The sequence below is a fragment of the Drosophila sechellia genome, chromosome 2R, assembly GCF_004382195.2.
Source record: "Drosophila sechellia strain sech25 chromosome 2R, ASM438219v1, whole genome shotgun sequence".
In the NCBI taxonomy this organism is placed as follows: domain Eukaryota; kingdom Metazoa; phylum Arthropoda; class Insecta; order Diptera; family Drosophilidae; genus Drosophila; species Drosophila sechellia.
The window spans coordinates 12,861,407-12,886,074 of record NC_045950.1 but is presented as its reverse complement, the minus strand read 5'-3'; the positions used below and the strand labels follow the sequence as shown (position 1 = coordinate 12,886,074).

At 44.5% G+C, this 24,668-nt stretch overlaps 7 protein-coding genes and 1 long non-coding RNA gene across 12 annotated transcripts; 3 read left to right on the top strand and 5 right to left on the bottom strand.

The window, feature by feature from the left end:
- The first annotated feature begins 1,396 nt into the window (after positions 1 to 1,396).
- On the top strand, positions 1,397 to 4,710 carry LOC6609497. The gene is made up of 7 exons (XM_002034146.2): positions 1,397 to 1,555; positions 3,092 to 3,397; positions 3,498 to 3,569; positions 3,644 to 3,733; positions 3,795 to 3,872; positions 3,938 to 4,081; positions 4,141 to 4,710. The coding sequence occupies exons 1-7, from the start codon at positions 1,532 to 1,534 to the stop codon at positions 4,516 to 4,518; spliced, it is 1,092 nt and encodes a 363-aa protein (XP_002034182.1). The 5' UTR covers positions 1,397 to 1,531; the 3' UTR covers positions 4,519 to 4,710.
- Positions 4,644 to 5,196, bottom strand: LOC6609496. The gene is made up of 2 exons (XM_002034145.2): positions 5,046 to 5,196; positions 4,644 to 4,954 (listed from the first exon to the last, which is right to left on the bottom strand). The coding sequence occupies exons 1-2, from the start codon at positions 5,168 to 5,170 to the stop codon at positions 4,741 to 4,743; spliced, it is 339 nt and encodes a 112-aa protein (XP_002034181.2). The 5' UTR covers positions 5,171 to 5,196; the 3' UTR covers positions 4,644 to 4,740.
- A 159-nt stretch (positions 5,197 to 5,355) lies between these two features.
- Positions 5,356 to 13,983, bottom strand: LOC6609495 (ras-specific guanine nucleotide-releasing factor RalGPS1). Of its 2 annotated transcripts, XM_032715136.1 has the most exons (8): positions 13,767 to 13,983; positions 9,501 to 9,606; positions 9,093 to 9,433; positions 8,667 to 8,994; positions 8,154 to 8,605; positions 7,882 to 8,085; positions 7,536 to 7,646; positions 5,356 to 7,075 (listed from the first exon to the last, which is right to left on the bottom strand). In XM_032715136.1, the coding sequence occupies exons 2-8, from the start codon at positions 9,558 to 9,560 to the stop codon at positions 6,463 to 6,465; spliced, it is 2,109 nt and encodes a 702-aa protein (XP_032571027.1). In that variant the 5' UTR covers positions 9,561 to 9,606; positions 13,767 to 13,983; the 3' UTR covers positions 5,356 to 6,462. The 2 variants fall into 2 exon arrangements, with proteins under 2 accessions (XP_032571027.1, XP_032571028.1); XM_032715137.1 differs by lacking the exon at positions 7,536 to 7,646 and having other exon boundaries at positions 13,767 to 13,982.
- LOC116800405 lies at positions 11,496 to 11,895 on the top strand. The gene is made up of 2 exons (XR_004361340.1): positions 11,496 to 11,533; positions 11,597 to 11,895. It is a non-coding gene; the product is annotated as an uncharacterized LOC116800405 (long non-coding RNA).
- Positions 13,984 to 14,563: 580 nt separating the features above from the next.
- On the bottom strand, positions 14,564 to 17,174 carry LOC6609494 (pro-resilin). Of its 2 annotated transcripts, XM_002034143.2 has the most exons (3): positions 16,140 to 17,174; positions 15,651 to 15,785; positions 14,564 to 15,524 (listed from the first exon to the last, which is right to left on the bottom strand). In XM_002034143.2, exons 1-3 carry the CDS (start codon positions 17,157 to 17,159, stop codon positions 14,808 to 14,810), a joined length of 1,872 nt encoding a protein of 623 aa, XP_002034179.1. In that variant the 5' UTR covers positions 17,160 to 17,174; the 3' UTR covers positions 14,564 to 14,807. The 2 variants fall into 2 exon arrangements, with proteins under 2 accessions (XP_002034179.1, XP_032572819.1); XM_032716928.1 differs by lacking the exon at positions 15,651 to 15,785.
- A 1,215-nt stretch (positions 17,175 to 18,389) lies between these two features.
- On the bottom strand, positions 18,390 to 19,402 carry LOC6609493 (vitamin K epoxide reductase complex subunit 1). The gene is made up of 3 exons (XM_002034142.2): positions 19,121 to 19,402; positions 18,971 to 19,065; positions 18,390 to 18,918 (listed from the first exon to the last, which is right to left on the bottom strand). Exons 1-3 carry the CDS (start codon positions 19,288 to 19,290, stop codon positions 18,725 to 18,727), a joined length of 459 nt encoding a protein of 152 aa, XP_002034178.1. The 5' UTR covers positions 19,291 to 19,402; the 3' UTR covers positions 18,390 to 18,724.
- A 2,308-nt stretch (positions 19,403 to 21,710) lies between these two features.
- On the bottom strand, positions 21,711 to 23,186 carry LOC6609492 (actin-like protein 53D). Of its 2 annotated transcripts, none has more exons than XM_032716929.1 (2): positions 23,072 to 23,186; positions 21,711 to 23,020 (listed from the first exon to the last, which is right to left on the bottom strand). In XM_032716929.1, the coding sequence occupies exons 1-2, from the start codon at positions 23,157 to 23,159 to the stop codon at positions 21,873 to 21,875; spliced, it is 1,236 nt and encodes a 411-aa protein (XP_032572820.1). In that variant the 5' UTR covers positions 23,160 to 23,186; the 3' UTR covers positions 21,711 to 21,872. The 2 variants fall into 2 exon arrangements, with proteins under 2 accessions (XP_032572820.1, XP_002034177.1); XM_002034141.2 differs by having other exon boundaries at positions 21,712 to 23,020; positions 23,076 to 23,167.
- A 272-nt stretch (positions 23,187 to 23,458) lies between these two features.
- Positions 23,459 to 24,489, top strand: LOC6609491 (superoxide dismutase [Mn], mitochondrial). 2 transcript variants are annotated; one of them, XM_032716930.1, is made up of 3 exons: positions 23,459 to 23,528; positions 23,586 to 23,637; positions 23,765 to 24,489. In XM_032716930.1, the coding sequence occupies exons 2-3, from the start codon at positions 23,603 to 23,605 to the stop codon at positions 24,381 to 24,383; spliced, it is 654 nt and encodes a 217-aa protein (XP_032572821.1). In that variant the 5' UTR covers positions 23,459 to 23,528; positions 23,586 to 23,602; the 3' UTR covers positions 24,384 to 24,489. The 2 variants fall into 2 exon arrangements, with proteins under 2 accessions (XP_032572821.1, XP_002034176.1); XM_002034140.2 differs by having other exon boundaries at positions 23,491 to 23,637.
- The last annotated feature ends 179 nt before the right edge of the window (positions 24,490 to 24,668 follow it).

Genomic DNA, 24,668 nt, shown 5'->3' with positions numbered 1-24,668 from the left:
AGTGACGTTGAGGAGGCGGAGGACATGGTCTAAGCCGAACGCATGGCCATGGGCAAGTTGTTACGCATTTCAGTCCAGTTTTGTGACTCCACTTCCTGAAAGGGGACACACAGGCGGCCACTCTATGTGTATCTCAGGCTGATGAATATTAATATGATTTCATTTTGGCTGCTGGTGTGTGCATCATGTTTGGCACTTCCTTGTACGGAGGGTGGAACTAGCTGTCAAATGGCGGAAAATGATGTCCAGCTATTAAGGGAGAAAGGCTGCGGTGAAAGTCCTGTCAGGTGGTTGGTTCTCTGGGAACTGCATACATTTGATGGCACACACATGCATCCCATGGTAAATATTTTTATTTATTGATCCACCGACGTTATGCAAGTGATTACTTCCCACTAAGTGAAACGGAACCAGACCAGGCACAGACACGCACCTGGAACTCCCATATGCTGGCCAACAGGTGAGCTATCCGCTGCTCATTCATTTGAAATTAAATCAACATGCAATTAACTTGCTTTTGGCCAAATGAATCGAACCATTTACGGAGCGGTATTCCGCATGTCTTGCCGTTGCGGATCCCATTGAAAATGTGGCAGGAAATGAATCGGAAAATGAAATGAAATATGTTGGCTATTGTCTTTAAAGTGTTGCCACATTGCTGGGGTTGCACATGCAAAAATGCAATAGTTTTATGGGGATCTGAGCCATAGACACGTCCACGACCATTGCCCTTAACCGAGTTGGGCCTCAATGGACAATAAATTACATTAAAAACCATCTAATTAATGCGACACCACTGGGAATATCAAAACGCAGACGTGACGACCTTCGATTTCTGGCCGATTGAACAATAAGAATTCCCAAAAAAACAATAATCACAAAACCCCGAAGACAAACGCAATAGGCTGGGACCTGATATTTTCTTCGGTTTGTTTGTTTCGTTTATTTCACATTGCGTGCTATTAATTTGCATTGCCCAAATGTAGTCGTTGATTTTTAACTTTTTTTCTCTTTCCATTATTGAGATTTATAACATTTATGGCCATAAGCTTGCGGGGCGATTACAACATTTGGAGCAGACTGCAGACCAAGTCACGTCTCCAGGTCTCAAAAAAATGGCCAAGATTGTGGGTTGTACGGGAAACCAGAGAGGTTTTCATGGAGAGGAAAAAGTGGTAAGCCGGCTTAAGCTTTGCGAGCGCAAGCTTCGTCATTGTTTACACACGAAACCGTTATCAAAATTCAAGGTCTGACTGGCTTTTAACTCTCATTTTCCCCGACAGCAGAGAGTCAGAGATTTGGAGAGCTAACCACTCTCATTTCGCCGGCTGCACCTGCGCGTTGTGTATTTAACCGTAGGTGCCCAATCTTCAGCGCGACAGTCGATTCCACGAAAGTGGCCAAAGTGGTGGTAACAACCCATCCCAAGTGGCTCAAAGTGATCAATATATATATTCAAAAGAGACCGCCAAATAGTGCATATACCGATAGTGCCTTAGCTTAAGCGTTTCACCAGCTGTAATCGGGAGCCATGAGGATCCATCGGCATTTTGTGGTAATTACTCAAAAAAAAAAAAAAAAAAAAAAAAAGACTAAAGAAGTCAACAAAAAATTGTGAAAAAGTGTCGCGAAATGAAATTAACATGGAATTGGGGTTGCGGGTGCCTGGCTGCACAAGTGGAACTGATGGTGTACTTAGCCAAAAGTTGGCAATTATTTCACTTTGTATGCATAGGCTGCCGCGTTGGTGTGGCAATAAATTTAAGGGATGTACGCTTCAGTGCACTTTTCTAAGGAAATTGTTAAGCCTTGGGCTTGCAAGGTGATTTGCAATTTGGTTATATCTATCCAAATTGTTAAGTAATCATGTAGTTTATATGTTTGCAGTTTAAGCCAAAGGTGCAATTACATCAATTAGATGTTTAGTAAAAGAGATAGCTTTTTAAACTAAGAAATAACTGGAATTAAAAACGAATTAAAGCATATATCAAGTATTTGACATTTCTAACGCAATTTAAATTAGTATAAATAGATACATTTCTTCAAAGCTTTTTAAAAGTAAATACTTCATTATTTTTCTCTGTATAGGATATGAATTTCTTTTGTTGAAACTTAGGTTTATCTTCGATTTATCTTTTGTTTAGGGAATGTAAAACTAAGCAAGAAAAACACTTTCTTCCTGTCGGTCTGCATTTGTCAACAGCACGATCCATGCATTTTTCATTAGTCTTCAGTGGGCCCCATGACTGCCCGGCGATTCCCTTCCGACTTGAGCCACATTGTCAACAATTAAAATCGCGATCGTTTCATTAGCGACCAGGGGGCATACTATATAGATATATACATATAGTATATATCCGTGGGGTGCAGTGCGGAGTCGCCAACTCTTTTCCCTCACGACCGATGATCCAACTGCAGGCGAAACCAGTCTGCGTAGCTTTCACTGCCCACCCAACGTGAGGAAGCTGACACGATCGATCTGCTACAATTAGCACTATCCGATGAGATAATTTTTGCTGGCGCTAATTTCCATTTCATAATCGGGCCGGGTCTCGTTGACATTTATGCGCAAATTGATTGGGATTGGGCTTTGGTTGTGGGGATTTTGAAATTGTAACGACAAATCGGGCTAATTTTGCGAAATCACGAAGGCGTTTCCTGACCTTGTTGGATTCTCCAAATGCAGAGATGGCTTGCGTCACCTATCCAACAGTTCCATATTTATCCGAATAATACACAAGCCTATTTACATAATAAAACAAATTGGCCAAATAAAGAGGGCCCAGACCCGAAAAGTCTTTGGCCCGGCATAATTTGTCATCAGCTAGCTCTCTTGACCCAGGTCAGGCATTGTATGAAATTATAAACATCTGGGGTTATGCAACATTTCTCTGTCGGTCGCCCAAAAAAACAATGCCAGACTGTGACCCACTTAAAACTTGTTTCCAGTCACTCACCTTTCTTTGGAGAATATGGAATTCATTAACATGATCGTTGCGAATTCAATTTAAACAAGCTTTCTTCATGCCCGAGTTCGTTGTCTCAGTCTTTTGATTTGTATCTACAAGCTATACATCCTCGCTCATTTCAGTTGGGTCTGCTCGGTGTACTCTGTTTGGCCATCGGAGGCAGTCAATCCAAGGCTGTGGTGGATCAGCAGCCTGCCGCTTCCCAGGTGGACAGCAAAAGTGTCGCGCAGCAGAGGATCGATCTGGGATTGGGTCTGGGCGATGCCCTGATTCACGACCACCATTACGAGCACATAATCGAACATCACGAACATCATCACGAGCACCATGACCCCGGGTACTGGAAGAAGAAGGTCACCTGGAAGGAGGGATGGAAAAAAATTTGGAATCCAGCTAAGAAACAAATCTGGAATCCTTCATGGAAGAAGGTAAGGAGCTAAGTCTATAATAAAAATAAATGATCCCAATGTTCGGGGCTTGATTACAACTGTTAACAACAACAACAACTATGTCCTATGTCTATCACAGATCTGGAAGCCACATTGGGTCAAAGTGCCCGGCTGGAAGGAAATACAGGTTCCCGCTTGGAAGCAAATTTGGGTACGTTCTAAATTTAACTCTCTATGGATTACATAATGTACTTAATGTACACTTAATTACATAATGTATCTTAGGTTCCTCACTGGAAAGAGATTTTAGTGCCAGCCTGGAAGGATATTCAAGTACCCGATTACAAGCAGATATGGACACCAGAACTAGTCAAGGTAAAATATAATCTACCTTTTCCTTTAAGTGTATGTAGCTAAAAATCCTGTTAATTTAAAGGTTGGCATTCCCGGTGAAAAATATTTGGGCAAGGATCAGGAAGGTTGGGAGTACACCAGCCACGATTTGTGGAAGAAGGTTGGTTGTGAAATATATTTTAAGTTTAATTATGTTATTTAATCACATAAACCCCGAATGTTTAGAAAGTGGTCTGGAAGTCGCACTGGAAGAAGATCTGGAAGCCAGCCAAGAAGCAAATCTGGGTGCCAGAGAAGAAACTGGAGTGGAAGGAGGCATGGAAGCAGTACTGGAAGCCAGCGAAGAAGGAAATCTGGACCGATAAATTGGTAGGTTTATCATACTAATTAGAAATAAAATCGGAACTAATTATTCCTACTCTTTTCAGGAATGGAAGGAGGCATGGAAGCAGATTTGGGTGCCCGGCTGGAAAGAGATCTGGGTGCCTGGATGGAAAAAGATCTGGAAGCCAGTGGTCATTTCAGAGTGGTTCCCCTCGCCCGATCACCACGATCATCACCATCATGAGCACCATGACTGGGATCGCAAGGACACAGGTGTCACGGCCACCAGGTCGGCCGATGGCAAAGATAAGGTGGTCTGGAAACGAGATGACACCAATGCCGCTGGCAAGCCAACAATGCTACAGCCAGTGGCCAGCGCCGACTTCCAGGCCAAGTCTCTGGAGGCAGCCAAATCCCCCGTAGCAGCGCCCGCCGCCTCGGTGGCCGCCACCTCGCAGTCATTCAAGTTTCCAGGCGCGTAGGAGGTCATTGCATCACCTAAACGGTTGCATAACAACGCCCGGTTCCAAGCTCCTTGTAAATAGTCGTAAACCAGTCGCTAGCTCATAAGGCCATCCATTTCCACTTCCATTTGCCTTGGCGCCACTTTAAATTATCTCTAGACTTTAATTACCAGTGAATACAAAATAAAATATAAACAACTAAACCATAAATAATCTTAGCCTATGTTTTCAGTCTCATTGCTATTTGTAGGAGCGATCCTTTTCCGCCTCCCATTCATTGGGCACATTGGGCAATGGCACCCATTCGTTGTGAATGGTGGGTGTCCAGACCTTTTTCCACACCGGCTCGTAGATCTTCTTGGCCCGCCAGTACTTTACCCAGCGAGCGTTCCACGTCGTCTTGTTGGCCCAGAAGCCATCGGCCTGCGGATCGAGGGTGTCTGTGTGGCTAACGCTGGGTTTTTCGAAAGGGAGAAAGGAGGATGGATTAGTGGATTAGTTAGTGAAAGTGGTCTAGTGGCTGGCTAGTTGCGTAATCCTCTCACATGGTGGTCGTCTTGCCGGCCAGGCAGTAGCTGAAGAAAATGACCAATAATAGTGTCAGCATCAACAGGGGCCTCATTTTAATCCATGGATACGCCATCCTGTCGCCACTTTTCGCCGCTTTCATGTTTCGCAATCGACTGGCGAGGCTATTAGCCAATCTTCACGTTTTAAAGGCCTCCAGTTTCACGGCAAGCCGAGCTCCCTAATTGTGATTCAGCGCGTCTGTGCAAATGAATAGCAAATTCCCGCACTTTGCACGATCTGATTGGGTCGTGAATAACCCTAGATGCCTTATATAACGCACATTTCTTTTCTTTCATTTTGTAGTTTATTTTGTTTTTGTTGCATTTCTTTCTTAAATGTAATGTAAAACGCTGCAAATGATAATCTGTATGTGTGACAAAGCTTAGGAGTTACAATTCATGAGGCCGTCTCAACCGAAAGAAAGAAACAGAAACACTAACATTACTTTCGTTTCCTATAATTTACGCATGCATTTGTTGGATACGTACATATGTACTTTATAGCTCTATTTTATGTCTAGTGCATCAACTTAAGGCAGATATACAGATTAACGGATGTTGATCATGATAGTGGTAGTGATACAATATTAAAGCCCTTAGTTACGCGTAGAAAGTTCGTTGGATTTTTGATTTTTTGTTACAAAGTTAGGAGCTGGGCAAATCGAATTCGGATTCGTTTGCTGGCCAACAGTGATTGTGTAGACACATAAATTTATAAACTAATATGGCACAATCTGCGCAAAATTAAGTTGAATAAACGTCCAAGTAATTTACTTAATATTACATTTTACAAATACAAAGTACAGTAAAGACAGCACATTAACAAAAAGACAGTCCTGTTGCCAAGCTAAGTGAATTCGGAAATAAACAGGCATTTAGGTAATAGTAGTGGATCCCATTTAGAGATTTAACTACATTTCTAAATTCTGGGTCACTGAACAATCTTAAAATAAATATATATTCGATGACAAGCCGTTTTATCAATTCCGTTTCCGATACATTCAAATTAAATTGGACTTTTATAACAGGGCCATTACAAATTTGGGATTCTAATTTCCCTGCGTTGTCGGTTTAGTCTGTTGTTGTTGTTGTGATTGTGTGGCTACTCTCGTAGTACTGCTCCTCCTTTACTATATCTTCGTGTTCTCATTCGGTGTCAGTCTTTTGAAATACCATTTTGAAATCGATTCATCTGATGCAAGCTGCAATTTGTTCGTTCGTAGTTGCGGGAATGTTCTGTGGTTGCCTCGTTCCAGGGAGTGAGTGAGCGATGTGGTGGGTGGGTGTTTTTTTTTTGGCTGTGCACGGTTCAAGGGTTAAAGCTAACTAAACTAGATAAACTAGGCTACAATGAGTACAATATATATTCGAGTTTCTGTGTGTTCTTGGGCGCCTATTCAAAGGACATTAGGTTGGTGGGCAGAGGTTTGGGCACTCGCATGGTGGCCAGTTTGCAAATGGCATTTGACCAGAGATGCGTCATCTGGGGACTGTCCGTACGGAAGCGATAGACGGTCCCCAGGGTTCGGTGGCACAGCTCGAAGGTGTTCTTGTGCTTGGTATTATCGCTCACGTGGGCATACCATCCATCCAATGGACACACTTTGCACGGTTCCCGCTTAAAGTCGCTGCGTTCGCTTCCTTTGAAGGATTTGGGTGGAAAATACACCAGCGAGTTGGCCCAAATCTGTAGCCAGTATCGTTGCCAAGATGCCACCGCTGGCTTCCTTCCCTCCTTCTGGACTGTTTTACGCCGGACACATCCCTGCATGGCAGCTGCTGCCTCTGGCGACATCAAATCGCAATCGCTGCCGGTAAAATCGCACCTAATTCCCTCTGCACTTTCCAACGATGTTAGATCTGCTTGGGATAGGGCGTCGCTGTGCTCCAAGACCGAATCATCCAGCAGATGGTGACGAGGCTGCACTTGACTGTGATCAAGTTCCAGGTGCAGGTGGTGAGGATGTCCATCGCTGTGGTTGTGCGTCGCAATTTTGCCAAAAATGCTGTAAAAGGAGAACATGGTTTAGTCAAGATATTCTAGGGGGTTGGAGCCATACATGCTTTTACAAATGAGAAGAAATTAAATTGCAAAAAGGCAAACAAGGGTGAACTGCGATTTGTATTTGTAGGTTGTATCGATTTATTCTCAGCAGAGATTTTTCGCTCAAAATAAACGCGATAGAACCTTCTAATATGTTTGGGGAAGGTTGTGTGCGTATGGTGAGTAATGTAATGGTTTCCCAAATCAAAATCAAATGAAATGAGTCAAGTGTTGGGACGTGTATTTGTGTATTTCATACGAAGCATTTTCAACTCGGGTCCGTGCAAAAGAAAGGAAAATGAAAAGACGACAACTGAATACATCAAATGTTAAAATGAGGATAACGCATCGAATCAGTAGTATTCAGTATCAGGCTGGCAATACACACATATCCTAGCTACAGGACTCTGTTCTGGACTCACCGACGGCATCTGCAACGCTTGTTGGAGATGGTGCCGATGCCCGGCGCAATCATGACGATGCAACATTGGCACTTCTCGGCAAAGTTTCGCGGCAGGCTGCTGCTGCGAAATCTTCATTCGTTTTGGGCAGAGGCGGATGTTTGACAATTAACGAACACACACAAAACGAAAGCATAAGACAAAAGCAAAACGGTAGAAGTGAGAGACAGAGATTTAAACGATTAACAAGGACCCAGTATACAAATGTCCAATTCTTGCGCAGTGACTCGAGGTGGTGGATATCAAAAAGGTGGTTAACAAGGGAAGCCACGTGGTGGCTCTCGGCACGGGGGATTCCTTTACTTACTTGGTGCCCAGACTGCGACACTTGCGATGGCCCGGCACAAATTTTGTGCCGCTTGCCATTCGCATGGAGCCAATGGTCTTGGCCGGCGAGAGATTTAGGCATCCAAGGGCCGGAGTAACCACTTCCACATTAAAGGACTCCTTTGAGCTGCAGGACGATGAGCTGGGTCCAGAGGGCGACGCAGGTTCCAGGTTTAGAGAGCGCCTTAAAGGTAATGAGTAAATTAGTATAATAGATAAGAAAACAGCTTTGACTCAAAAGATTAATCTTACTTGTACTGATCCTCCTCGAATATGTTCTGCAACTCCTCTATATATCTTATCGAAGTCAGATACTTTTGTGTAGCCTCATGCTTCTGCAGATGCTTATAGTTCGACTGCTGATAGTTCGAGATTACACGCAATATATTGTTCATCTTATTGCGACGCTGCTCTGGCTCCAACCCGCCCTTGTGTGGGTGTGCCAAATCGATGTAGATCAGATCGGTGAGAAAGAGACCCAGATAGGGGATGCAGGGCAGGCGGAGGCTCTCGAGGTAGGAGCGCAGATTCGCCCAGTTGTCCTGATCACTGAATATATCGCTGAGGCGATCGAATGCATTTCGATCCTTTTTCGATAAGCAAGCCCAAGTTTTAGTGAGTCGATATATGCTGGCGCTTTGCATGGCCGAAATAATGGCAAACAGCGAGTGCAGATTGTTGAGCTCATGGAGTTTTTTGGCCACCTGAAAGGCAAACATTTAATCAATGAACCGACTAACGACTTGGGAGGTAAAGTCTTCTCACCTTTATAAAGTGTGTAATAATCTCGGCTCTCTGCTTTGGCTGCTCGGCATTGAGAATCTCCTGCACTGTCCAAAAGCTCGTGTGGTTGAATCGTTTGGTAAATGCCACAATGTTCGGGGTATTGACATGCTTATCCTTTTTCGTCCACGCACAACTGCTTAGCTCATCTGGCTGAATCTGGGCAAAGACTGGGAAATCTAGTAAAGTAATCTGATTAGCCAACACATCGGCGGGTACACGTAACGCGCTCAAAATAACCGCATCCAACTGCTTGATGGAGGCGTGGGCTGGTAAACTTTGCGACTTGGACGGTGGTGCTGCCGAGGCTCTACAAATTGAAAGTAAAAGATAATTAGAACTGATGCCGACTAGCTACTATATACATATACGAATAAATATGACGAGCTCTAACTGCTGATTACTTACGCTATAGTGTAGTAGCAACCAGGCGAATCTGGCGAGGAGGAGAAACTATTCAAACAACCTATGGAGTTCTTGCGGCGTGTGCTCTTGATATTCAGAGTTTTGCTGGCCTGCGGTTGCATACTGGGCGGTTCCATTTGCTGCTCCTTGTGGGTCTTCTCCTGGCGCAAACAGGCCATGGTGTGGGCATTACCATTGGTATTCGGACTTCGTTGCTTGGACACCCGGGTTGGCTGCTGCTGCTGTTGCGAAGGAGGAGGAGGAGGTGAGCTCTGCTTGAATTGAGTCGCGGCATAGGCCTGACCCGTATATCCATTATAGTCCGTGGTGGGCTTTCTGCTTAACTGAAATAACGAGAAAGCTTTAATATCGAAGTACAATCGAGTGGGAAGAAGGTAGATAGATAGTCACCTCTGAGTAGCGCAGACTATCCGTGGACAGGTCGCGTGAGATTTCCGAGTATCGCATCATGGCAGCCAACTCCGGCTGTCGTTGCACTTCGACAAGCTCCTCAAAACTGCAATGGACGAGACTCAAGTTAACTTCGTGATTAGGTTTTGGCTCTCGGTGTTCCGCACACTGGGCAGACTTTTTGTTGACTGAAATCGAGTTTGTTTTCCTCAGTTCTGCATTGTGGCTTTTGTGTTGCACGAACAGTGGTAACAATAAAAAAAAAAATAAAAAACAAAAAAGTGAGGAAAAAACTGGTGGCAAGCCGAAACGAAGCTTCTGGCACGCTTCGCTGCTCGATTTCCAATGGAGCGGGCCATGTGAGTCACGGTGCGAGGAAACCATTCCATGCTCTTTTATGGTAGCTCTCAAGTGGTCAAATGGCTTTTCGGGGGTGCAAGCCGCTGATAAAAAGTCACGGGCTGCAGCGGTCAGCGGAAAGTTTGGTTGGAAAACAAGTCACCCGTTTAGAAACCAAATTGGTTTTCAGCCCAGTTCAATGAACCCGTCGACCAAGGCATAGAAAATGAAAATTTAAATAATCCATTCGTTTCCGGCATTTTTCTCATTTCCACAAAAACAAAAAACAAACTGCAGTTGCTTAAGTGAAAATATACAGTCAAGAGATGACAAATATGTATATATACATTTACGTGATCAAAGGAAAAACATATTCATTTAAAATATAAAGTGCCTTATGAAATGAAAACAAAAGTAACCACAGATCCTTATCGGCATATACAACCTTACAGAAAGCACTTTTCATTTATTTAACATCATTACACCAACCTATATACACATAAGTATCTTACATTCCTCTAAGACTGACTGTTTTGACCCCGTCTAATTAATTTCAATTAAGATATAATCATTTGAAAGCAAAAGCTGATCAAAAGCAATGACGTCCACACATTGTCATTGGTATCTGGGCTTCTGTCTGCGGTTTCCTTCGATTATTTTGCGCTTTTCCGTTTGAGCAAATTGAATTATCCGACTTTGAAATAACAGCGCAAATATCTCGAGACTAGTGTGGGCGAAACCTAAAAGATACATTCCCAAGACGGATGCAAATAAAATCGGTTGGGGAGCGATATTGTTTTTATGCTGTTCTTATCTATTATGAATTCCATTCTAAATCGTTTCAAACTCATTGTGCTCAGTTGGGATTTAATCTACATATCTCTATTGCAGCGAAAGAATTAAAAAAGTATAGTCCTATATATTTTAGATATGTAGTATACAGATGAATTGAAAACAAATTGGGCGGAAAGGCAACAAGAACAGAACCAAAATGTAGACAAGACACGAGTCGAATTCGAATTATATTCCAAAATGCCAGACGACTGCCTCAAGATTTTGAGCAAATGGACTTTATTGACTATTTGAACTATTCCCCATATACACATCACTTCTCTCCTTATTGAATTTTTATATATGACCATACATACATATACGTATCTGTATCTGCGCCAATCTGTGCCATTTTTCTTCTGGATTTCCCTTCGGCTGGTCGGCGATTTAATGGAGATATCAATGCAATTAAAAGCCAAACGATTTACTTGCCTCATCTGAGGGCTCGTAAAGTTCCACCCACTGGGTACAATTTAATCCATGGCATATGTAAATAATTCCTGCCAGACAGCGCGCTCCTTTAATGCGAATTTGTAAACTTTTGATGGGCGAATGAATACTGATTGTTTTTTTTCGTGGTCAATGATATGGCGAAATATGTACATATGTATGCCTGTGTGGAGGCAAAAACATCGCCCACTATATCGATACTCCCACAGAAAATTCAGTGTGTTTATTGCTTTTACACAAATTTCTCAAAAGGAAAACAAACAACGCAGCTGTAGAATTCAAGGAAATCACATTTGCCTCCTCGCGTTGTCGATTCATGTTTTTTTGTTTATCAGACTTGCAATTGTATTTAAATAAAATACAATACAATACACTGACGAGCACACATTTCTACATAATCTCGAGGAAACTTGGTGAGATTTCTCGTTTTCTTCTTGAGTTGGCATTTTCCATTGATAAATTCTTCAACTTGGTAGCTCTGGAATTCGCAATGATGACAAGCGATGACTGCCCATCAAGGGAATTTGCAGTTCAACCCATTCGCTGACTCGCACTGACCTCCAGCTCTAGAAGGGGGGTTAAAGATCTCTGGAGCAGCTTTCTTTGCCGTTCGGAAGCGCGGTGGCGAAATGCATATTTACAGAAGCGACCGTTTCGCAAGGTCAACGGCGAGCGAGTGGCTGTCGCCTGGTGATATTCGCGATTGAAATATTCAACTGACAGGTTCAATAACCGCCTCGAAAGATTGCGATTAAAACTGAATACTTAGCCTCTATTACGATTAGCCTTCGACTTGGGTTTTCTACACGAGTGGGAAAACATTTAGCTAATCTCCCATTGAAAAGCGAGGGGCGTTATCAGCCAGTCGTCTAACTATTTGCTTACACATGCATGCCAGAATAAATACATGTAATTACGCTGGTTAACAACAAAGAGAGAAACTACAAATGGAAAGGTGCCAAAGCAGCAGCAAGGCAAGAAAGCCTGCTTTCGAGGATCGACGGTGGAGTACCCTAGAGGCATCTTTATGTATGAAATAAAATTAGCACAATTCTATATTGCAGCATCAATTTGTGAGAGAACTTTTAGCCCACTTTTGATCTTGGCAACTTTTGTCCTATACCATCCTTAAACACAACATACTCCCACATAAACCAGTCGTTAATTGTTATTTATGGCAGACCAGTGATATAGTCATCCGTTTCCGGTTGCTCCGCATTTGTATACAAATTTGTGCACATTTTCAAACAGATGGCATTTCGATTTGAAGATCTGTTTTCGAGGAATAACAGGTAGATACAAGATTTTTGGCTAGGTAGATAAGTAGATTCAAATGCAAGATACAACTGCTAAGATTTCTCCGTTGCAGCACAACGTTGCCAACTTATGCGTGCAATTATAATACCCACATGTAGGGTAGTAGCTTGAACAAAAACAATGCCAAGGAAGGCCAAGCAATCGAGCTGGGGTTTCTTCTTTCATCTCCTATTCTCGTGTTTTGTATTTGTTCCATGAGCTGCTTATATATGTATGTACATACGATCCACGGCACATGTGAGCCACCAAAGTGGGTCACTTGGTGAGCATCCAGCCAGCCAGTCGGAGCAGCGAGCCTAGAACTGAGCCACTTACCCAATTTCTGCTTCGAGTGGCTGTACTTAAGTCCAAGGAATAAGCATGAACAAAAGGCAATTGGAAACGGGCGAGAAACCTTGAAATGCAGCATTTCAGCATCTTGGCAGCGCAGGCAAAAACATCTGTCGCTCATATCCTGTTGGACGAGTCCAGGCAAAACAGATGCACCGAAAGAAAATTGCAGGCAGTTTGCATATTTAGTGCATATTTCGCACTTCATGTGAATTTGGAATAAGGAAGATACTGCTAATAGTTCGAAATATTTTTATAATATAATCCTAGATTTTCAAGAAGAGCAAAGTAGCAATAAGTACTTGTAATTAATACAAGTACATATGGAATTTTGAACGGCAGACCACAAATTTCATGATGAGTATCACATTTTGCAGTGTTTACATGTTTTATTTATTTGGGATACGATACGAATGGAGCACATCGTTTTTTGCGGTGCTTATCAACAGCAGCTGGCAGCTTGAGAATCCAGAGGCGTTGCCTGCGACTGCGAGTAACTTCTTATCACGCCGCTTATCACCTGATCTAATGCCGAAAGGAAGTGCCAAGTGGGTTTCGCTGGCCGCCGCCCGATGATTCACATTTCGAGACATTTACGAGTATGTACTAATGTATAATGAATGTTTGTTTCGCGGTGGAAATAAATCGATAGCATTGAACACGAAACGCGGAAAACGGGAAGCCGAACATAAACACGGATACACAGGCAGCCAGCCACTCACGCAATTTGCTTTCGTTGGGGTTCTAAGCTCATTGTATGCAAAGTGTGGCGCCCACTCACCACCCACCCACCACCCACTTGGGCGTAGTTTCGTAATCAGTCCCCGACGAACTACAAAAAACAAAAAGGCACAACGCATTGCACTTGCCACTTGGATCTTTGAGCATTTGGGGCGACAAATGGACGAATATAGCGACGCCCAAATCCTAAATAGCAATGCATATTGTTATTTATAGGCTTTCCCCGCCCCGCCTATGTAACCAGCACTTTCAACTCACTTCGAGCTCCAGCTGCTGGTGCATTTTTTTAGCTCAACTAATCGATGTACATGCGATGACAGCCGCTGCGTCGCGCTCTTTTAATTACTATTCACCACGCTTATTGGCTTCTTCTTTCGTTCGTTTGTTTAAAAACTCGAGAACAGCGAAAATTCAGCAGCGAATTAACAGAAAAACGATCCGCGCGCGACGCCGACGCCAACGTACAGTGTGACCGGGCGGCTTTTGGCTTGAAATACCACTCACGAAAATGTACTAATATAAGCCGAACGGTGAAATATACTACTTAAATATAAATTTAAAGATCATTTTATTTTAATCACATTCCAATTAATTCAAATTTATTTTCGGCCACATTTTTATTGATACTCCTTTTTAGCTCTTAATTTTGAAATGCCAGCGTTGGGTATATGAGATATTTATAATTTAAGCTCTTTAAAATTATTTTCTTTAATTTTTAATTTTTAAACATTTTTTTGGTGTGTCCTTGTCATAGTCAGTTAATATAATTTATTTTTATTTTATTTTTAAAACATTTTTAGAAAATGGTTGGAAACCTTGAAAGCGATGTAGCATTAACACGAACCTTATCTCAGTATTGATAATATTTTTTAAACTCATTTTAGAAACTTGTTAGCATTGATAAAAACGAACTATTGTCACTTTTTAGATTATAATACCCATATAATTATAAAAAGCCCACTAGCCAAAAATCCAACCTTTTGCCAATCAATGAAAATCCATTTCTTTTATAAAAAATATATATTTAATTTCTTTACTTTACATCGGAAGTAGCTTTATCATTTCATTCCTTTTTTTGGGTTATTTTTCGCACTTGCATTTAGATCAACAGGGACTTACGACTACGAGGAATTGAGCATTGAATGGATGGGAGGAAGACAGCAAGAAGTGGGATAGAATGGGCACGAATAGATGCGGAAGGATGAGGGGGACAGGTAGGGGACATAGTTCTAGAAGGACTTAACACTAGGTATTGCTATATGTTCGGGGAATCTAGCTAAATGTGTCTGTGAGTCGTTTCTAGTACCGATAACCGCTGCCATCGTTGTCGCCGTTCTGACCACCGGGTCCGAATCCATTCCGGCCACCCTGACCCGGCCTGCCGCTCGAGTATCCTTGGCCATCCTGACTATCCTGGCCATTACCGCCTGGACGACCACCAGGACGACCGCTGGAGTAGCCATCACGGCCCAGATCCTGACCACCGGGACGTCCGCCGGAGTAGCCCTGATCACCGCCATCCTGGCCGCCTATCACTCGTCCACCGATGATCACACGACCGCCATCGGATCCACCATTGCCATTGCCGCCTGGCCTGCCATTGGAGTAGGCGCCGGCACCGAGGTCCTGACCACCTGGACGTCCACCGGAGTAGCCGTCTCGACCCAAGTCCTGCCCGCCAGGGCGACCGCCGGAGTAACCGCCTGGTCCCAAGTCTTGGCCGCCCGGCTTGACATTAGAGTAGCCACCGGCACCTAGATCCTGACCGCCTGGACGACCACCGGAATATCCACTGGGTCCCAGATCCTGGCCTCCTGGGCGTCCACTGGAGTAACCACCATTTCCGTTGCCATTACCATTGCCTGGACGTCCACTAGAGTAGCCATCAGCACCCAGATTCTGACCGCCAGGACCTCCAGGTCCGCTGGGACCGCTGGGACCACTGCCATCGTTGGCATCGCCTTCGTAGCGGATCTGTGGCCGGTAGCCCTGCTGGTCGGCCTCATATTCCACAATCTAGGAGAGACAGAGAGAAAGAGAACGAGATAACAATGTTAGCCGTGACAGGAGGATGAGGTGGTGGAGCAGTGTGTGGATCCAAATCGACTCCTGCTGCCCGCCATCGCTGCCGGCGCCGCTTACTTGCTTCCTTCCGTCGGGCAACAGGACATTGTACTGGCCGGTGGTGAAGTCACCGTCGCGCATCTCTGAATGCCCGAACGAGAGTCCGCTGGGCGCGTCCTCAACCTGGTAATTAAATTCGTACTTGGCGGGCTCCTAAACGCCGTACAACGGATCATGGAGCATGGAGCATGGATGGATCATGGACAGCGGATCATGGAGAATGGAGAACGGATTGGGGCGTGTGGAGAAAGAGAGAAACACAGAGAGATAGAGTGTCTGGGATCAAGAATTCAGTTTTCTGTGGGGATGCAAGCTTTAAACGCCGATGGCTGTGCAGGTGAGCGATAACGAGTCTACCAAAGATTTGCAAGGGGGCAAGTGTGCAGCGGTGTGGGCGGTGGAGCGGTGTTCCCTTGTGGTCATTTCCACCCAGTGATCCCCGAATACAAATCCCATTTTACAGATGCCATACCATATACCCCATTTGCTAAGCTATCAAACACTTACATCGTTATCGTAGTCTGCGCCGCCGGGTCCACTGCCTCCAGCGCCACCTGCTCCCGATCCAGAGGCTGGGGGTCCGTAGGAGTCGGAGGGTCGGCCACCAGGTCCCGAGCCTGGAGCTCCATAGCTGCTCGAAGGACGTCCGGCGCTGCCATTGCCGCTACCAGGGGCGCCATATGAATCTGAAGGCTTTTGGTTCTGACCAGGAGCACCATAGGAGTCCGATGGGCGACCACCAAATCCACCTTGGCCCTGAGCAGGAGCTCCATAGCTGCTTGAAGGACGACCACCGCTGCCGTTTCCGTTTCCGCCACCAGGAGCGCCATAGGTGTCAGATGGACGACCACCGTTTCCACCACCGGGAGCGCCATAGCTGCTTGAAGGACGACCGCCATTATTGCCGCCACCAGGAGCGCCGTAAGTGTCCGAAGGACGACCACCGTTTCCACCACCAGGAGCACCGTAGGTATCCGAAGGACGACCGCCGTTTCCACCGCCAGGAGCACCATAGCTGCTCGATGGGCGACCGCCATTTCCGTTGCCTTGTCCTTGACCAGGAGCTCCATAGCTGCTTGAAGGTCGACCGCCGTTGCCATTTCCACCACCACCAGGAGCACCATAAGTGTCCGATGGGCGTCCACCATTTCCGCCACCAGGAGCACCGTAGGTATCCGAAGGACGACCGCCGTTTCCACCACCAGGAGCGCCATAACTGCTCGATGGACGACCTCCGTTGCCATTTCCACCACCAGGAGCTCCATAGGAATCTGAGGGCTTGCCTCCATATCCACCTTGTCCTTGTCCCTGTCCTTGACCCTGGCCTGGAGCGCCATAGCTGTCTGAGGGTCGTCCGCCGTTTCCACCACCAGGAGCTCCATAGGTATCCGACGGCCTGCCGCCGGCACCACTCTGACCCGGTGCTCCATAGCTATCGGACGGAGGTAGATACGAGTTAACTGGTGGCTCCGGTCGCCCAAGGACCACCATCGCCATGAGCAGCGTCAAGCCGAGTAACTTGAACATATTCCACTGGTATCTAAAGCTGGAGCTGGAACTGAAGCTGTGCTACGGGCTGATCGGAATCTTTGGGATGAGACTAGCGCTTGGAAGCAGCGCCGAATTCTGACTGATCTGTGGTAGCTGCCACATGGCGTATTTATATGAGGCAAAACCGAAAAACTGAAAGTCTAGGATGCACACACACGAACTCGACAATGAGTTGGAGGTGGTTTTGTGGAGCGTGTGGCAACCGGCGCAACAGCTGCTGCGGCTGCTGCTGCTGTTGATGCAGCTGATGCGGCTGCCACATACGATCGTCTTCAGAGAAGCGGTGGCTGATTCTATGCGGCCCAAAGCAAAAATCTCAATCACTGAGCTTGCTTGCCAACACTTCACCACACCGATCTGCGCCAGATTGCCGCGTGAAGGGTGCATCGGTCTTGGGTCTCGGGCTGATTTGCCTTCTTTCGGTGCACATCTTCTCGAGGCGCGGCGAGGTGGTGATTGTGCCCGGGCCCCAAGCCTTTTGCATCCGCCGTTGCGTTGGCCCAAAGTAGTCTACTCGGTCTACTCCACTGGGTGAATGTGTCGGCGGCGTCTGCCGCGGCTGACTCTCCCAAGCGAGTGGTTACTATGACAAGCGCCAAAGTTTGCATTTGTTTGCCTTGTCTTGTCAGCGACGAAAAAGGAAAAATAATAATAAAAAGCCCAGCGATACATTGAACACGATCGTGCCAACGACGAGCCCAATTGGGTGTAGGATCCCCAGATGCGTCTGATGGGTGTAGAAGGGTCGAGTCGATCGCAGATTGGAGATTGTGGCGATGGCTCGAAGATCAGAGAATCAATTGCAAATGAAGGGTATGTAGATGATATGTAAACTGGAATCACTGAGACTAATTGCATTGATTATGTTCCAACTAGATCCAGAGCAGGTTAGTGTAACCAAATGACAGCTCAATCTTCATGGCAATTCTTCAAGATTGATCATCTGTGCGAGTTGTTAAGATGCAAATACAAAGTTAAGATTCATGTTCATATCTTTCAGATAGCTAAATATCATCAGTTCTATCTCCAACTATTTTCATCATAGATACTTAAATCTGCAAGGGTATGCGATACATCATCCACACAGTACAGATTGCCACACATCCATTGATTCAGTTACTCAGCCCATCCAAATCGGAACAGCAGCCCCCACACAAAGGGATTCCCGAACTTATGGGAAATTAATTGCGACGAGTTTTCGCAGTCCGCCCACCGTATTAACTTGGCTAGCTTGGTTAACTTCACTTGGCAGTAGCGCCATTCGCGGATTATGGATCACAGATCACAGCCTTCGCCGGCAAATGGGAACGTGCAGAATTAATTGCCCCACTACGTGCTTGGTCATGGGAGTTGGAATGGTAGATGCCGGCTCAGCATCCTGCTTTTAGCCAGACGTGTGGGTCAAAAAACGACTGATGAAGATTGAGATATTCGCCATGGCACGTTGACAGTTTAAAATAACTCACTGGTTAGTAGCTCATCTCAGGGATTTATCTTCATAATTTCAGCTTATCGTGTCTTAACATTGTTGTTAACAAATCTTACATATAAAGCCGTCTATATCGCCTAAGGACTTCCTGAAAGAGCCATGTGTGTATGAAATAGATGGTCACGCACACCAAACAGCAATCGTAAAAAACGAAAAGCAGCAGGAAACCCAGATAAACGCAGAGAAGTAATGTCAAAGTGCATATGATCAATTGGACCACGCACAGCCAACGATGATTAAAGAAAGCTGCAAATAATGCTTATTAAATTTAGTTACTTGTACTAAGAAATTTACTTACTACTCAGGAAGTACAGAATATAAAATACACAACCGATGGCTCCGTTGGGCGCATTTACTTGGGTTATGTTAGCCAGACCAAAGCCATCACCATAGCTGATGGTAAAATATTTAATTAAATTTATATTGTTTATAAAGTAATCTTACATACCCCGATTTAAAAACTAGCGAGCAGCTTATATTTTCATTTACATCGCACATTGGCCTATAGTTCTTATCCTCCTTCAGTTTCATTTTGACATACAGTGAATAGACCGAAATGGCCAATCCACAAACGCAAATCCATCGCAGTCGGGAAGCTGTACTGTACGCCTGTTCCATTGTCTTGCTCCTTGGGTAATGAGCTCATGGCAGCAGGACATTCCAGCTCAGATTTAGGAATAACACTGTTTGCAGCTGCGCAATGGGTTGGCAACAGGATACACTTACTGTGGGTATCTGAGTTTTACAATATACCTAATACATAATAATATTATGTTAATAATAATAATAACAATATGATTAATATATAATGTACTTTTCAACGTGTTCCTAATAATTGCGACTGAGGTTCCATTAACATGCATTTTTGTTAGGGTATTTAAGGGTATGCTTTTCCATTAACTACCCCTTCTTTTCTCAGTTGGTCTCGCATAAATTCTCGCTCCAATTTAATTTGATGTGACAGGCGGGCAAAGGCAACAGGTAATTTAAGCAAACAGAACCACTAGGGGTTGGTGACCAAATCGAACTATAAAAGTGGGTTTTACCGGAGAAGGTGAAGCTCCTTTAGTCTGGGAACTATCACCTCTAAACCGAAACGAACATGCACATGCATCTGCGGCAAACAACATCGCATTAGGCCACGCTCCATTGCATGCATATGAAACTAGCGACTGCGACAACATCATCCAAGTCGAAGACGACCAAGAGACATCTCTGCCCGGCCAAATCAGACTAGACGAGCTCATGTAGAGCCGCTAGTCTTGGCATGACACAATGATGCCTACAACTCCAACTGCGGCCACATCTTTGGCCCCCCACCCACTCGCTCGTTCCGTGTCCCTTTTTAATTTATAGCCTCACGAATTTGAATTATTCTGTGTTCGGGTGTTTAATAAAAAATAAATATCCAAAAGTAGCTGGGCCCATCCAAAAGTGATATATAAATCCACGTTAGCCATGATGAGGTAACCGAATGGAAACAATTTACAAAATTGCAGTAGCTCAGCCCCCAGGAGTGAAGTGAAGTGATGAATTCACGCAACCTTGGCGTCGCTACTTTGCCATATAAAAAGAAAAAAAAATGAAAACAGTCACCGCAGCCAGCGACTTGGCACAGATATCCATTTGATATGGAAAACCCTATCGAGCGGCTGTCAATTCGATTCTGGCTCAAAACCCGGACTCAGCTGCTCCGATCGCGTAATAATGTGCTACTGAAAATGGGCCAATAGAAACGAAGCCACAATATCTGTATAAATACTTTTAATCTTTATTATAGTAGCGACCTTCAATAAAAAGAGTGCAGATTGAGAATAATTTGAAGTAGATAATCATTTATGCAGAAGATGGGCAATCACAAACAATGCAGATATAAAGAGTTTTGATTTCGTTCCAACTTCCTGATGAAAAAATATCGAATGAGTTTAGAATGGTAATCCTAACTTTTAGCTAATGCCATGTTGCAGGTGCACCTCCTCAAGCACGCGTTGTGTTATTTGTCTCCAACGAGGTTTGCCATTGATACGTGATCGAAATCTGGTGAAGTGCCCCAACAAAAGGCTCCTTGGGTGCCCAAAACCAACTGACTGCGAAATGATGAGTCTAGACAATTATGAATACGATTATGAAGGTGAATGCCTCGAAACTGGTGGTGCACGTGCAACTGGAAGGAAGCTAAGGTTGCCGCGTTGCGATGTGGCAATCACACACATTTGTATGCATCATTTGGCTTAATAAATTCGCAATTAATTTGAATCAAAGTGCAGCATAATGACGTGCTAATTTTTAACATTACTTGAATATATTATTTGGCCATTTGCAGCAGCTCAGGCATTGACCAAAAGTATCAGGTAATGAGAAATATAATTTTACAAAACTGTGATATCAGATATTGAATATCTTTAATATATATTAAAAATATTTATATTCTAAAATGTCACATTTTAAATATTAGTTTATAGAAGTCTATTTATGTTAATGGTGCTACGGAAACTTTGAAGCTTAAAGTATTTTTTTAACTTCAGAGCCACGCTACAAGTTTAACTGCATTTTAGAAAACATTCAGTCGTAGTAACATTATTTAGAACTTGAAAAACGATCCGAAAGTTGTTATGTAAGACAGGATAAAGGAGGAGGAGCGAAGTTTCAATGCCTAATGCCTATAATCCGACGTGCCGACTTTTCAGCTGTTGTTGTGCTGTTTAGTTTAAACAAATCCGCGGTTAGATCCGTGATCGAAATCTTGTCAAGCTTTTAAACAAAAGCGTCTTATGCCCAAGTGCCCATCCGACTGCGAAATGATGGAGCTTGACAATTATGATTACGATGCCGAATGCTTTGAGAGTGGAAACTTGGATTTTGTTGTCGCCCGGTGCACGTGCAACTGAATTGAAGTTAAGGTTACTGCATGGTGGTGATTCCCGCCGAGATTTCACAAACGAATACATTTGTATTTTTATTTGGCTTAAAACATTCGAAATTAATCAGAATAAGAGTTTAGCAGTTATTAGTTTGGTTCAATGGGTTTTTCTCTAGTGGTTAGTGGTTATGCACCTCATTTTTGTGTAGTTAGCCCCCTTTTTATTTATTTTATATCAAATTGTTTTGGTTATAGCAATTCCATGAACATTGAATTCATTAGCAAATAGAAAATATATAATAATTATTGCTCATAACGAATATGTTAACACCCTCCTCAACTAAAAACACTTTCGATGAACTATGGCAGAACCAACTTCGTCGTACTCCGAGCTGTCGATCCACATATTTTGGAAGCTAGTGAGTGAGGCCAATACGGAACCACCCGTCCAAACGGAGAATCTGCGGTCTGGACTAGCGTTAACCTTGATTCGCATGGATGGTGGAGCCATTTCGGTTAGGTCTTGCAGGAATCTATGCTCGATGTTACGGAACATGGTCGTTCCGCCGGAGAGCACAATGTTCGCATACATATCCTTTCGCAGATCCATGTCGCAGTTGGTGATCGAGTGATAGGTGGCCTCGTGGATGCCCATCACCTCCTGACCCAGCAAACTGGGCTGGAAGAGAGCCTCCGGGCAGCGGAATCTCTCGCTGCCCAAAACGATTTTCTGCCCATCTGGCAGCTCATAGGTTTCATCCTTCCCGTGGAGTTCCATTTCCTTGGCATAGTTCATCGACACATAGCAGAGTTTCTCCTTGATGTCACGCACGATTTCCCGTTCAGCAGAGGTACCCATTGTAACACCCCTCTCCAGAAGCAGCTTGCACAGATAATCGGTGAGGTCCCTGCCGGCCAGATCAACTCGTACACAGGCATGGGGCAGGGCAAATCCTTCGTAGATCGGAACCGTGTGCGTCACACCATCACCCGAGTCCACCACTATGCCCACAGTACGCCCGGTGGCGTAAAGTGAGAGCACAGCCTGAACTGCTACATAAAAAGCTGGCACCTGAAAGTGTTCGAACATAATCTCCGTCATCTTCTCTCTATTCTTCTTCGGATTCATAGGCGCTTCGGTGAGTAGAGCCGGCAAGTCCATTGGATCCGCCCGCAAGAGCTCGTACGTGTGCTTCCAAACCATCTCCATATCATCCCAGTTCTTGACCATTCCGTGCTCGATGGGATACTTCAGGGTTAGTATACCCCTTTTTCGAGCTGCCGCCTCGCCAATAACAGTTTCACCGATCAAGGAATCGAGCAGGACGTTTAGGTGACGAGGTCGGCCCACAATCGACGGGAAGACCACGCGGGGAGTGTCTTCTGGGGAGAATCCAGCCTTACATACTCCAGATCCGTTGTCAATAACCACTGCGGCTTGGTGTGAATTACCATCTACCCCGCTGCTCATGTCTCCACAAGAGGTTGCTGAACAAATCATCGTCAAATCATAAAATTATTAACATTTAAGCAACTTACGCACATGAAGATATTTGTGAAGAATGTTTTGTGCCCGTTTATCTGTTATATCGATTTTGATTCGGGAAGGTATTTGAAATGTAGACATGTTGTGTGCTGTGTTTCAGTCGGATTTTAAAACTTATGACGTTAAATTCTTGGTTAATTTCAAATTTGGCGCCATGAAATACAGCGGCCAAAATCGATTAATCCAGTATCAATCGATTGTAAGCAATCGATAAGTAAGCAGCTAGAAAAAACTAAAATAATATTTAAACAAATCCTCCATATGAATTGAATATGTCTCAGTGCTCTTGAAAAATTAAATTAAATTTCTTTTAGTTTTACTATTAAACTTCAATATATATGTGTTGATCTCACATCACTGACTGATTGTGACCTTTCGATATTTTCATTCGCTCATCTGCTCATCTCTAGCAGTAAATTGTTCAAAAAGATCAAGCAAAATAACGAGAACGTAAGCCTTGTTTTATTTGATATAAATTCTGATATCAGGACTTAGCCTTGTTTGCAGTCGAATAAATCGCAGAGATGTTCGTGGCCCGTAAAATTTCGCAAACTGCAAGGTAAGTTGCACCGGAAAAGCGAAGAAAAGTATGCCAAAATCGATGCCGGCTGATTACATAAATAGCAACAAATGGCGACCCTGATCTTGAGGACATTATAAAACAAGACACACTTAACCCTTTGCAGCCTGGCGGTGCGTGGCAAGCACACCCTGCCGAAGCTGCCCTACGACTATGCCGCCCTGGAGCCCATCATCTGCCGGGAGATCATGGAGCTGCACCACCAGAAGCACCACCAGACCTACGTCAACAATCTGAATGCCGCCGAGGAGCAGCTGGAGGAGGCCAAGTCGAAGAGCGACACCACCAAGCTGATTCAGCTGGCTCCTGCCCTGCGTTTCAATGGCGGTGGCCACATCAACCACACCATCTTCTGGCAGAACCTCTCGCCCAACAAGAGCCAGCCCAGCGACGAACTGAAGAAGGCCATCGAGTCGCAGTGGAAGAGTCTCGAGGAGTTCAAGAAGGAGCTGACCACGCTGACCGTGGCGGTCCAGGGCTCCGGCTGGGGCTGGCTGGGCTTCAACAAGAAGTCGGGCAAACTGCAACTGGCCGCCCTGCCCAACCAGGATCCCCTGGAGGCCTCCACCGGCCTGATCCCCCTCTTCGGCATCGATGTCTGGGAGCACGCCTACTATCTGCAGTACAAGAACGTGCGTCCCTCCTACGTGGAGGCCATCTGGGACATCGCCAACTGGGACGACATCTCGTGCCGCTTCCAGGAGGCCAAGAAACTCGGGTGCTAAGCACAGCCGGAGATTGTCTATGTTTAATCTATAAGCATCTGCGGATCGGAGATCCTAAATTGTAGTCTAAGTTGCGGCTAATAAATTGGTACCAGCTAGCAACTAATTTTTATCAATTGTATGAATGGGAATAAAACTATTTAAAACATAGTAATAAAATAAGAAAACATCTCACAAAGGTGATTAAAAACTATTACTTCATTTAGGAACTAAAAAATATACATATACTTAACGTTTTTTCATTTAATCAATTTTATTACGCTTCAAAATAATTAATTTTCATAT

Coding starts and splice junctions, on each gene's coding strand:
- LOC6609492 (XM_032716929.1), bottom strand. CDS start 23,159: ATGTCTACATTTCAAATACCTTCCCGAATCAAAATCGATATAACAGAT. Junction 23,021..23,071: donor TCACAAATATCTTCATGTGC/GTAAGTTGCTTA, acceptor TGATTTGTTCAG/CAACCTCTTGTGGAGACATG.
- LOC6609495 (XM_032715136.1), bottom strand. CDS start 9,560: ATGATGCGATACTCGGAAATCTCACGCGACCTGTCCACGGATAGTCTG. Junction 8,995..9,092: donor GGTTGCTACTACACTATAGC/GTAAGTAATCAG, acceptor TTCAATTTGTAG/AGCCTCGGCAGCACCACCGT. Junction 7,076..7,535: donor AAGCGTTGCAGATGCCGTCG/GTGAGTCCAGAA, acceptor CTCCTTTTACAG/CATTTTTGGCAAAATTGCGA.
- LOC6609497 (XM_002034146.2), top strand. CDS start 1,532: ATGAGGATCCATCGGCATTTTGTG. Junction 3,398..3,497: donor GGAATCCTTCATGGAAGAAG/GTAAGGAGCTAA, acceptor TGTCTATCACAG/ATCTGGAAGCCACATTGGGT. Junction 4,082..4,140: donor AAATCTGGACCGATAAATTG/GTAGGTTTATCA, acceptor TACTCTTTTCAG/GAATGGAAGGAGGCATGGAA.
- LOC6609496 (XM_002034145.2), bottom strand. CDS start 5,170: ATGAAAGCGGCGAAAAGTGGCGACAGGATGGCGTATCCATGGATTAAA. Junction 4,955..5,045: donor GCCGGCAAGACGACCACCAT/GTGAGAGGATTA, acceptor CGAAAAACCCAG/CGTTAGCCACACAGACACCC.
- LOC6609494 (XM_002034143.2), bottom strand. CDS start 17,159: ATGTTCAAGTTACTCGGCTTGACGCTGCTCATGGCGATGGTGGTCCTT. Junction 15,786..16,139: donor GCGCAGACTACGATAACGAT/GTAAGTGTTTGA, acceptor TACGGCGTTTAG/GAGCCCGCCAAGTACGAATT. Junction 15,525..15,650: donor TGCCCGACGGAAGGAAGCAA/GTAAGCGGCGCC, acceptor TGTCTCTCCTAG/ATTGTGGAATATGAGGCCGA.
- LOC6609491 (XM_032716930.1), top strand. CDS start 23,603: ATGTTCGTGGCCCGTAAAATTTCGCAAACTGCAAG. Junction 23,638..23,764: donor AAAATTTCGCAAACTGCAAG/GTAAGTTGCACC, acceptor AACCCTTTGCAG/CCTGGCGGTGCGTGGCAAGC.
- LOC6609493 (XM_002034142.2), bottom strand. CDS start 19,290: ATGGAACAGGCGTACAGTACAGCTTCCCGACTGCGATGGATTTGCGTT. Junction 19,066..19,120: donor TCGCTAGTTTTTAAATCGGG/GTATGTAAGATT, acceptor TTTTACCATCAG/CTATGGTGATGGCTTTGGTC. Junction 18,919..18,970: donor TATTCTGTACTTCCTGAGTA/GTAAGTAAATTT, acceptor CATTATTTGCAG/CTTTCTTTAATCATCGTTGG.